This window comes from Scleropages formosus, chromosome 1 (genome assembly GCF_900964775.1).
Source record: "Scleropages formosus chromosome 1, fSclFor1.1, whole genome shotgun sequence".
Classification (NCBI taxonomy): Eukaryota; Metazoa; Chordata; class Actinopteri; order Osteoglossiformes; family Osteoglossidae; genus Scleropages; species Scleropages formosus.
In genome coordinates, this window is record NC_041806.1 from 44,545,622 (window position 1) to 44,557,896 (window position 12,275).

At 44.6% G+C, this 12,275-nt stretch overlaps 1 protein-coding gene across 1 annotated transcript; it reads left to right on the forward strand.

The window, feature by feature from the left end:
- Positions 1-1,634: 1,634 nt before the first annotated feature.
- il20ra (interleukin 20 receptor, alpha) lies at positions 1,635-9,819 on the forward strand. Its single transcript, XM_018742372.2, has 7 exons — positions 1,635-1,874; positions 3,770-3,884; positions 4,426-4,628; positions 5,348-5,523; positions 6,013-6,157; positions 7,149-7,288; positions 7,645-9,819. Exons 1-7 carry the CDS (start codon positions 1,826-1,828, stop codon positions 8,359-8,361), a joined length of 1,545 nt encoding a protein of 514 aa, XP_018597888.2. The 5' UTR covers positions 1,635-1,825; the 3' UTR covers positions 8,362-9,819.
- Positions 9,820-12,275: the final 2,456 nt, after the last annotated feature.

Here is a 12,275-nt window from a genome sequence, read left to right on the forward strand (position 1 = left end):
GTTCTTCCCATATGCCAAAATATGCCAATTTTTAAAGCACCCCTCAGTAATGAGTTTCATGTGATTTAAGCATTGGGGTTTTTTTTTTTTAGCAGAAGCCCAGTTTTGTGTGGGGTTAGAGCCAATTCCACCCATGATTTGAAGGCATCTTGGTGAGGGTACTTAGATTTACCTTTAGCTGATACTTCCCTCCAAAGCAACTTACAATTATTTAACCCTTTATACACCTGGGTAATGTTACTGGACCAATAGAGTGTAAGTACCATGGTCAAGGGTACTACAGCCAGAGGTGAGAATCAAACCCACAACCAGTGGATCCAAAGGCACTAACACTAGCTACTACACTACTCAGCTATCCATTGAGTTTTTTATTTTCAGTAACACAACTACCCAACATTACCCAACCTACCCTGAACTGCTCTAGTAAAAATCACCCAGCTTTATATTATTTGTTAGTCGCCTCTTATACAAACATACGCTTAAATTATTTTGGCGAAAAACATCAGCTGAGTGAAGAAATAACAGAAAATTCAAAAAATGAGTAAATTATATGAGGCATGTACAGTACGGGCCTCAATAGCTCGCAGAAATGCTTCAGGATATTGCTATTATTAAACCTGTTATTAAAATTGCTTAAATCCCAACTGGGTGTTTCAAGAATGTGGACGTACTTGTGTACCAACCCAGGTAACACCCAAAACCCAAGACATTTTTTATCTTCCTACTCATTGGGTCCATTGTTCTCCTGCCTGCTATCTAAGCTTTTGTCATTTTTATGAAAATTGGTGCATCACCTACATTTAAATCAAACACAGTTGCAATAACTGGTATTATTTTGATAGCTGGGTGTGTTAGCACCTTAAAGTATGGTAAAAGTATGCCTGTGATAAATTTATCTTCATATTTTCCAAATGCAAGTTCAGTTCTTGGTATTAACCATTATTTATTTGTCTACCTTAGGATGTCAGATAAATTTTACAATGATTTGTCCATTTATACAGCAGGATTTTCTTCCTGTATTAATTCAGATTGGGTACCTTGATCGAGAGTAGCACAAGAGGAGTGGGGATTCAAACCAGCAACCTTCAGGTTCCAGTGTGATGCTTTAACCAGGGCCCTCCTCACCGACTTTACATATCTTTTACCTTTTTAGTTTTTTTACAGCTATAATACTACAAATAGTTATTACTTACTGTACTCGTTATAGTCGCTAGCTACTCGTTATAACCTGCAAAAGCTTTAAAGTTCATTAATACGTTTAAATCTGTTCATGTAGCTCATGCTTTTCTCCAAAGGAACTTGAAGTGTTAATCTACCTACATTTAGTTACCCATTTATACAGCTGGGAGTCAAACCTATGACCTGTGGGTCCAAAGGCTGCAACACAAACCGCCACACTACCAGCCATCTCTCGATAGTTGTGTTACTACAAATAAGGAATTACTATAAAAAAGAAGCTCTGGACTGGAGGTGGAATGCGGTAGCAATTATGTGAAAATTACGCTTGTTTATTTTGCAATGTGGTTAAGAAGGTTTATGTGTTTTGCTCTTCCTTCCTGAGACAATGGATCGCCGCGCAAGAGGCACAACCCCGTCAGGTGACATCATAAAATCAGTGAGTGGCAATATTTCGAGGGTAGAGCCTGAGAGATCGCACACATTCCTGTGAGTCTGCACACCGCTCAAAGGGAGAGAGTCTCCGCCCAGAGGGGGAACTGGAGTTACCCAGCAGGTCCTGTGATTTAACACCAGTTCACCTTTGCAAACCTGACGGAGACGGAGAGGCTCACACAGCAATGACAGCTGGGCTCCCCATGCCACCTCGATGCTCACCTTGCTGACCACCCTCTGCCTTCTCTCACGCACCGCTGCAGGTAAACCACCTCCTGGAATATGAAAGAACAACGTTTTTACTCTCTGTGTGAATGAATGAGCGCTGCGATAGGAGTCCCTGAACATCACTACACTTGATTCTCGTTCAAGTAAAAATCTGTTAAGCAAGATTCCTTCCTGTTTTCACTGACTGATAAGCCATACAAGAAATAAACTTCTTTTTTATTTATTTGTGGATTCATTCTGACGTTTCGGTTTCTATGTTAAGACCTTTGCTGGTTACAATATGCACTTGCCCTCTGAAGGCATACACTTTAATTTCATATTGATCAACCTTGATGTATGAACTCCACTTTATCCATGTCTTGAAATCTCTGCTGAAATGTTCAATACATTTACAATAACTTCTAAAGTATAATACTGTTATGGATCTAAAGCTTGTATGTTTTCATGTAAGTGGATGGAAAACGGATGAGAAATGATTAAATTCTATATAGGAGCGCACGTCCCGTCCTGGGTGTGTCCCCTCCCCCTCCGGCCTTACGCCCCGAGTTGCCGGACCAGGATCCGGTTCCCCGCGACCCCGCATGGGACAAGCGGTTCAGAAAATGTGTGTGTGTGTGTGATTTCAACCTGTATCAAATATTTAAAAGTACTGTGATATCAGGGAAGCAGCGTACATTTCCTTTTGAATGTGTTTATCAGTTGTTTAATAATTAATCTCAGATCCTTACAGTTCTCTAGTTCAGATTTATTGTGTTTGCCTATAATCACAAACCCTTCAGCTCGAAAGTGAGAAGCTGCAATACATAATTGTAAAACATAAAAAAATACTTGCATTGTCATTTCAAAAATGAGCAGAGAAAAAGTTGCCCTTGCCATGTTTTTTTATTTTAATAAGAGCCTACAGTACAGTATATGGATTATTAGTCTTTTTTAACACTGTAACATAATTAGTTGAGTTACAGTTTTTCACAAAGCTACATGAACTTATGCTGTAGAAACTTTGCTGTGCAGAGTACAGAAAAAGGGTTCAGACTGTTGAAGGTCGTCATTTATAGAATTTTAGTTTCCCCATCTCCTTATTACCCAAACCACATGATGTAAAATGAACTGAACGTCTTTAGTGTTTCCCCTTATAACACTTGCATTTAGGCAGGTGTTTCATCTCAGGAAATGTGTGGTGTTGTGAAACATGCAAGAGCACCGTGTGGTTACCTGTGTGATAAAAACGTACAGGAGCGCACAACTTTCTGCTTAAATCTACGGCGAAAAAAAGACGTTTAAGTGAAATGTTTCCTGTTTTCAACTGAGCTCCCCTCGCCACGAACTATTGTCGAAGTCTGGTTCCACTTTTTTTAACCTGAAGTAAACAGAGAAGTCAGATAAAGAACGGTACATGTCCCAGATGAAAATGTAAAGTAAACGCAGATATTATTTTCTTCCTTCGTTTCCAGCCTCCATCCAAAGTAATTTTGAATATTATACCATATACTGTATGTTTCCTCGAGTATTTTAAGTACCTGCTCTGCTGAAGGACAATACTCAGGAACAATTAAGGGAGGGGGCTTCAAACTAACAACCATCAGATTTACATGTATTCATTTAGCTGACACCTCTGTCCAAGGCCACTCTTGATGTCACATTTGTATTCCAAGCTACTAGTAGTTTTTACTTTTTTCTATATTTGGGTAAGTTATACGGCTTTAATTGAGGTATATCGCTTTGATGGAGTAAACGACAGTAGCAGCACGGATTCGAACCCGGACCCTTCGGTTCCAAGTTAGCAGCTCTAACTGCTGCCCTGATTTTAAGCTGGTAGTTGTCGCACATGTGTTGGTTATTTCTGCATATTTGGTTCCACAAATTTATGTAACCCAGGCTACTGCAGGGCCTTCGGTAATTGTTCTTCTGCCGTTCTTTGCCCCTCTCGCAGCGGTCAACCCGCCCCGGGATGTTCGGTTCAGCTCCTACAACCTGAGGAACGTGGTGGAATGGAGCCCTGGGCCGGAGGCACCGAGCAGCACACTCTACATCGTGGAGTACGCCATGTAAGCAGAGGCCGCCTCTCAAGCGAGACTCTGACACACCGGTGCTGCGTTACACGCTTTGAATAACACCCACAGTGGGAAAAACACTCTGGAAAACCTCTCATCTTGCTCTCTTCTGACATCATCACGCCACATTCTCACAAACGCTCTTTGCAGTTCTCGAGACTGATGGTCAACGAGACACGCTAAATTACGTCGTTTTCCCCGTTACGAGTACCTATCTTGACATTTGTAAGAGAAAACTATACTAGGGGTATAGAAAGTGGTTTATTTTATTGTGTGTAGAGCAGCCCGACGAAATAGCACCCTGTATATATGCAAGAGCAATCATATAGCCGATGTTGCGTATTAGCACGAAGGAAAACTATGAAAAAGACTGAGGTATGACGGTGACGCTCCAAGTAAGATTTGTCATATTGTTTTACGGCAATTTTGACCGCGGTCGCTTGCTTCGCGAGTGTCTCCCGTTGCTGCCGACGCAGCGGGGGCCAGAATCTGCAACCGCCGGGGCTGCTTTTGTGAGGACTTTGCTCTGCCGCAGATACGGCGATGAGGAGGAGGGATCCCCGGACCAAGTGGTGTGGAGAGCCAAGAGGAAGTGCGCAAGAGTGGCCGGTACCCGGTGCGACCTGTCCAATGAGACCAGGGACCTGGAGGAGAAGTACTACGCCCGAGTGAGGGCAGAAGACAGGAGAGAACTATCTGAATGGGTCCAAACAGACCGGTTCGACCCCAGATCTGATAGTAAGTGAGCCCATCATTAACATCAGCGAGACATGTAGCTGCCGAGATCATGGTACCTACACAGACCTCTGGAGCTGTATGCATCTCTGCAACTATGCAATTTTTAACAAAGACAAATTAACCCGTAATGTAATGATATAGTTTAAAAGAAGGGTGGGATGATGGCACAGCATGTAGCGTTGGAGCCTTACAGCTCCTAGGCTGTGAATTTGGATGAGGGTTTCAGTCTGTGGAGTTTCCTTGTGTGCGTTTCTTCTGGGTGCTCCTGTTTCCTCCCACAGTCCCAAGACAACTTTATCAGGTGGATTGCCGACTCTCTAAGTTCCCCTCAGCGTGCCTACGTGTGGGTGAATGAGCGTGTGTAACTGCTCTGTGGTAGACTGGTGTCCTGTCCAGGGTGTACCCTGCCTCACACCCTATGTTACCATGATTTGCCCCACCATGACCTTGTACTGGATAGCTGGTTATTGAAAACAGATGGATGTTTAATGGAATAGAATATCCTGTTAGCGGGCTCAACATTTTAAGGTTGTTGATGTTTAACCACATATAATTAGAGTGACACAGCTTTCTCGGTTTGCATTCCTTTTGAGATCAAGCGCAGGTACGAAGAGGAGTCGGGTTCCGACGCACGGAGAACGGTCGCTGCACGTGTACGCGCTGCGGAGCAGGCTGGACTATGCGCATGTCTTTCTAACTCTGGCGCCGTCTCTCATCAGCCACCTTCGGACCCCCGACGCTAAACGTCACGGTCAAGGATCGAAACATGATGATTGCGGTCCAAGGTCCTGGGAGGTGGAAAAGCGAAAATGCTAAGCGAGAGCAACCCATGTCGAAGTACTACCCGCAAATGCGGTACAACCTGTCTGTCTACAACAGCAGGACAAAGCAACTGGTCGGTTCTCATTTTCACCTACCTTTCCTGGAAATGCTAGAATGAAGTGTCCTACATTTTTTGCTGGGTGTGTTTCTGTGGCAAAGGTGGCATAATGGTTCGAGATGTTGAGCCGATATCGAAAGGCCCGGGTTCAGATCTCATCTCCCACTGTAGTACCCTTTATCGAGGTATTTACCCTGAAGTGATATGGTAAGAAACTGTACGAGTGCATCATTAAAACAATAAGCGGTAATCATAGCACGAAATGCCGAAAAACAGTGGTTTCGCCTTGCGGCAACCTATATGTTATCAAAGTACAGTGTGGAAACTTCCCTAAGATCCACTGCGAACACTGTCGCATATCACTTCAGTGCTTTAGACATTATGCCATCTTTAAAAATATACTTGGCATCTGAATTATCTGTGCCTTTGGCAGGATAAAAGAGCAGATTCTTTGGTGTTGATGCTTTCAGTTTGACCCCACGCGTTGGTCTCCTTCTCTCGCAGCTGAACTTCATTTTCAAGAACAACTCGATGGAGCTCAACCTGCTGGACTTTGACACCCGGTACTGCGTGTCCGTCAGCGCCTTTTTCTTATCGGGCCTTTATAAGACGCAAGGCTCGCAGCCGCAGTGTGTGACCACCTCCAAAGGTAAGGCAGCAGCACCCGCCGGCACGCAGCTAGTGTGTGACCCCTACGGACGCGCACCGTCTGGATACACCTGACAGCCGTGAACCGCGACTCTCTGTTGCCCCGAAAGAGAATGACTTAGCCGGTAAACCCCGTAAACGCCGCCAGGATACGTTTCCCCTGGTTTTCCCCGATCCGGTTTTGTTTCCTTGTACGCCTCCTATCAAGACACACAGGTTCTGCGGATACTGATGGAAGGCGCGGTGAGCTGCAGGCGGGCTCACTGACGCAGCTATAAAGCCTGCGTGTGAGTGCGTGTGGCCGAGCGGGGGGATGCATTTAGCGTAACGGTTAGGAACGCGCAGGCTTGTAACCAGAAGGTTGCTGAATTAAGACCCAGGAAGGGGCCTGCTGCTGAAATTGAGCATGCTACTGTCCCTGAATTACTGCAGTAAAATATCAAGTTGTTCTAGAGAGAAGCATGAATTTTGTAGATAAATAGTAATAATAAAAACAGAACAACGGCTGTTCTTCTCTACCCGCTGAAAGGGCACTGCAGTCCTCTGGCTGCCCGGGGTCCAAACTGGAAAATCTGTGGGTTCTGATGTGATGTGGAGGAATGAGCTCCCTCTGTCCCTCACAACTGCTGAATCCCTTCCAGCATCCAGGAGGAATCTCGAAAGACATCTCTTTCGGAACGATTTCTCTCCTGATCTCACAATATCTCCGTAAATTTGCTTCAGGCCGTCTGTCACGATCGTCAGCGCGCGTCCCCTCTGACTGCCAGTTGCGTACGCAGCTACTTCGGCGATACGTACCGTGACATTGGAGGATAGAAGGCAAACCGTGTTTCAATAGTCATGCGTAAAGCTCGTGTCTAAGTCTCTTATCACGACGCACTTTTTCTCCACAATGAACTGCACATCGGTTTGGAAAAAAGCGGCAGCTGAATGAATAAATATAAATGCAAGCACGTCTCTGGATCTCCGTAACCTCCGTTTTGCTCCCACAGACCCCACCGAAGGTCAGCTCGTCTTCCTCTTTCTAGGAGGCATCATCCCCGTTGCGATAGTCCTCTTCCTCCTGTTCCTCACGGTGTTCCTCATGTACCATTACATTTTCAGCAACAGAGGAAAAAAGCCCAAAAATCTGGTAAGCTGTGCGTGCGGCTCGAGGTCGAAGCGGTTAAAGATCTTATCGCTGGGCTCGTTGCTACGCGCACGCCGCCAAAGGATCAGATGAACCACACAGCTACTTCGGAGATCGCAGGCAATAACAGCAGAGGAAATAGGGTTCGAATTTATATTTATGTTTATGTTACTCAACAGTTCGCTCATTGCTAGCAACGAATCATTTCCATCTTAGGAGCAATGCTACCATGTGATAATGTCCTCGGTCGTTAGTCGCTCTTGTGTTTCTTCATGAGCCGACAGCTCATTTTTGCTGACAGTAATGCACACGTGTGAGCAGCCAGGGATGGAAAACATGATGTCTTTTCGCCCACCCAGTCTTTCGCCCCATGCCCGCTGGACTCGGAGCGCAAGGTTTTCTCCGAGGTGCCCTTCGCAGTGAACGTCATCAACATCAACAAGACCGAGATAGTGTACCAGCTCGGTTGTGACTCGAAGGCCCCGTGCAAACCCTCTGCTCCTTCCCCTCTTGAATCGGAGGCTGAGAAAGTTGCGGTGGCGCAACCCAAGGCCTATGCCTCCCAGCACGCCTACCGTGGGCAGGAAGCGCGAGTAGAAGCGCTGGGACCGGAGCCAGCGGCGGTGGAGGAGAAGGCGGCGGAAGAAGCCCCGAACCACGGCTCGGACTACGGCTTCGTGACGAAGGCCCCGCCGGCGGAAGTAGGCGGCGCAGTCGAGGGCGGAGATACTGGACCGTGGCCGGCCGAGAAACAGGACGTAAAGGGAGCTCCGGACACATACAAGCAGCAATGGCAGCCCATCTGGCCGAGCTTTCAGGAAGATCCCGAGGAAGAGGAGAGCACCATAGTCAACTGGGACCCAGAGACCAAACAGCTTCAGATCCCCCTGCTCCCCGGGTTCGAGCGGGAACCTGAGCCGACGGAGGAGGAGATCTTCGAGTCCAGTCGAGCCCGCTCCTTCGACATCTTGTCCAAGGTGTACATCAGACAGTCTTCGGAGGCATCCAGCGAGCCCGAGGACGACCTGACCAAGATGGAGAAGAGCTGGGCCCTCTGGGTCAACATGGGGAAATGAGACTAGGGAAAGTGTTTAGGGAAGAGCACTGGAATGTGGGAAATTTTGATTCTGGACTTTTCTATCCTGATCTCAGATACAATATTACATGTTATATGGAAGCGGTACTCATCTTTAGTGACCTCTACATTCTCATGAAGGAAATGTGATAATGAAGAATTTATGTTTTCATGTTTTTGACTTTGGTTCAGCTTAGCAACCCTGACCCGGACAAGCGTTTACCAGTATTGAACGAGTGGGCTGAGCTTTCGCTTCGGCAGCAGCAGCAGGTTATACTGTATAATGGTTAGGGCTGTGGCCTACTGCAGTACTCTTAATGAAGATACTTACCCTGAACTGATACATCATGATTACCCTGCTATATAAATGGGTAAATCATTGTAAGCCAGCTCAGATAAAGGCATCAGTTAATCTTTACTTTATTTTCTCTGTCCATATCTATGCAGTTAGTAAGTGGTTAGGGCTGTTCGATAAGGTACTTACCCTGAATCAATAGAGTAAAAGTTACACAGTCTTATAAAATGGTAAAAATTAATTATATGTGTTGCTTAGTGAACAAACCTTGTAAGTCAGCTGGAAAAATTAATAGTATGTATTTTTGGGAGTTTTACTTATGTTTACTCTGCTATTTAAAACTTCTCTACTGCTTAGAGTGATATATTATTCTTTGTTTCACGTACACACTGTACCTGACTGTGTGAAAATGGAATCAGACGTGTTACTTTCAGAACGTTATTCACAGCTGCAGCCTTGATTTTCGTCCGTATTAGATAAGCGTCGGTTCAAAACGACTCGTGTAGCTTTGAATAATGCCACGAACGTGGCTTTGTGACCCCGAAGGGAGTTGCGTGTTGGGTGAGCCACAGCTCACATTAAGGCCAGTTTGACTCAAACGTATCGAATGAAGATTTGTTTTCCCGAAGGTCTCACGTGTGACCGCGTCGCGTATCCGGCAGCGGGGGCGATCGCTCTTCCCCTCGTTGCCGCGGAAGTCGCGTGCCAAGCTCCCGTTAGCCTCTGGCTCATTAGCACTGACTGCTTTTGTGCACTTAGTTTGTTCCATAATGTCTTTCGTTTCAACACAGAAAGGCCTCCGGTCTGTGTGTTCACTCCACCGCGCGTAATTATGACGCTCTTTCTTCGGATCTCGGTGTTTTTTTTTTTCTGTTGATTTATCATTCGCCGTATCCTGTATTGTTATGTAGTGTGGTCAACGCAGACAAAAAGTCAAACAGATAAACTCGGATAAGTTACTGGATGTCACCAAGCAAGTTTTTTTTCTCCTCCTTTTGGCCGTGACACCGAAGACTGAGTGTCAGGGTTTTTTTTTTTTTTTTTTTATAAAAAGGTACTTGAAATTTCGAAGCTGCTGCAAATAAATATCCTTGTGATATCAGAAGTCTACCTGTGAAATGTAATCTCACTCTGATGCCATAAACTATTTTATTATAAATAACAGTGCACTTATTTATTTTTACTTCCACCTTCTGATGTTTTAAGCTTGTCGGCTGTGAATGTGACTGTGATAACGCGTAGAGGATGACAAACACGGTGGAGCTGAAGAAATGCTCGAATCCACTCATCGTTCACGCGGACCTTGAAGGCGGGTCCCGGATCCCGAGGGATAAACGGGGCGTAAACAGCGGTCGTGCCTACAATCTTAATCCGAACGGCCTTAATTCGAACCGTTTCGATTCGTTGCTCTCGTGAAGCGTATCCGTCTTTATTACCCCTCTTGAAATGAAAGTTTGGGAAAGTAAGTTTCAAGAAGTTTTTTTTTTTAGTTTATTCGTTTATTTCATTGTTCCGCGGAGGGGATCCTTCGTTCAGCGGATCCACGGACAAAAAAAACCGAGGCGTCTTCAAGAAATCCGGCACGCTGAAAAACATAAAGAGTACGAAATGCTGAGAACGTGATGATGTGAAAAGGTTAAGGAAGATTTTTCAATTAATGGAAAGTTGAAACGTTTACTATGAAATGAGCCGCAAGCCTTCCAGAAACCAGTCCGTCGTATCTCCCAGCTGTGGGCTCACCTGCAAAAATGCTCAAACGTTTCCTTAACCGAGGACTGTGAGGTCTGCGAACCGAAGCAGAACGAAAATGAAAATATGCGATCATTAAGTAGTGCAGAGGCTAAGGACATGGCATTGTCACCTGAAGACGTCTGTGCCAAGTTCCAAAGTTAAACAGTAACATAAATCTAGAATGAGTCATAGGAAATACACACACACACACACACACACACTTCTGGTTATGGCAAAGTCGGAGCCTCGCTTGGCAACACAGGGTGCAGGGCTGAGGGGGGGGAGACACACCCAGAACAGGATGTCACTCTGTTGCGAAACACTCCAAGTGGGACTCGAACCCTAGACCCGGCAGGCACGGGCCGAACCTGCTGCGCCACCGCACCCCCGAAAGAAATACAGCTCATGCCAATAGCTGAACGCTTCTCTCAAATAACCATATATGTGCGTATTTGTGTTATATATTAATGTGCACTTTCACCCACACATTTCAAACGCTATTACTGAATAAAAAAATTAGAATACATAAAGATCAAGTTTATTTTTAAAAAGTTTGTATAAAGTACCTTAATTATGTAATAATAATAATTCCACTCCATTGTGATCAACTGCTTGCCCCAAGCGGGGTCGCGGTGAACCGGAGCCTAACCCGGCAACACAGGGTGCGAGGCGAGGGAGGAGGGGACACACCCAGGACGGGACGCCAGTCCATTGCAATGCACCCCAAGCAGGGCTCGAACCCCAGACCCGCCACACAGCCTTCACCAGACGAACCCACCGTTCTACCATGCCCCCCACACTAATAATAATAATAATAATAATAATAATAACATAGAGCATTTTACAGACACAGCCCTGTAACTGAAAATGATGTGACGATAATGAGTCCCTTTGGTAATTTCAGCTCCACTGACTTTGATAAGAGGTGAAGAAAGACAAAGAGAGGGAAAGCACCGAGTTTTCTATGACTTTGTTCAAGGTAGCTAATAAGCATGTTGTGTGCGCATGTGGTCAAACGTGTCCCTAACATGACAAAATGATGGGAGCAAGTCAGCACAGGACCAGTACCATAAAACCCACTCTGTTCCAGATTATGAAACAATGCAAACAATAATTTAGCCGCCAAAACTGTCCCCAGACTTCCCGCATGGAGGAACTGAAACGTTACGCATTCCGCCAATGAGCTTCTCGGTTTCACCGTTGTTTTACTGTACATTGAAGTCATCAGTGATAGAGAAGGGTAACAATAGAGGCTTTCAGTTCCAATACCGTACACATATGTGTAAATTCTTTTAAAACACCAAACCTGTTATCCCAATAAACATATATATATATATATATATATATATATACATATATATATACACAATATATAATACATATATACATATATGCATGTATGTATATACTGTATGTATTATATATTGTTTGTATATATACATATATACAGTATAAACATACTAAATATAACATAATATTATATATATATATATATATTATATGTATATGTATATCTGGTAGCAGGTAGTGTTGTTTAGTGTAATTCAGTGTAATGTTGCCATACACTATTAAGTCCTCGGGTTCGAATCCCACTCCTGCAGTAATACATCTGTACAAGGCGCTTACCCTGATTTAATAAAGTAAAATTGCCTAGCTGTAGAAACCAGCAAGTAAATGCTGTAAAAGAGAAAAGTGTGGGGAAAAAGTGTTTGAATGAAGAAAAATAATTAAATAAAATTTAACAATAACTTCTCTCAATGTAAACTGTCTCACGTGTGCAAGGTTAATATTGCTGCATTGCGTGCACATCTGTAAGTTTATGAAACTAATACAGCATGACCGACAGCTGTGGGTTCCAGTGAGCTTTCCTAGGAAATATTGTGCACTAT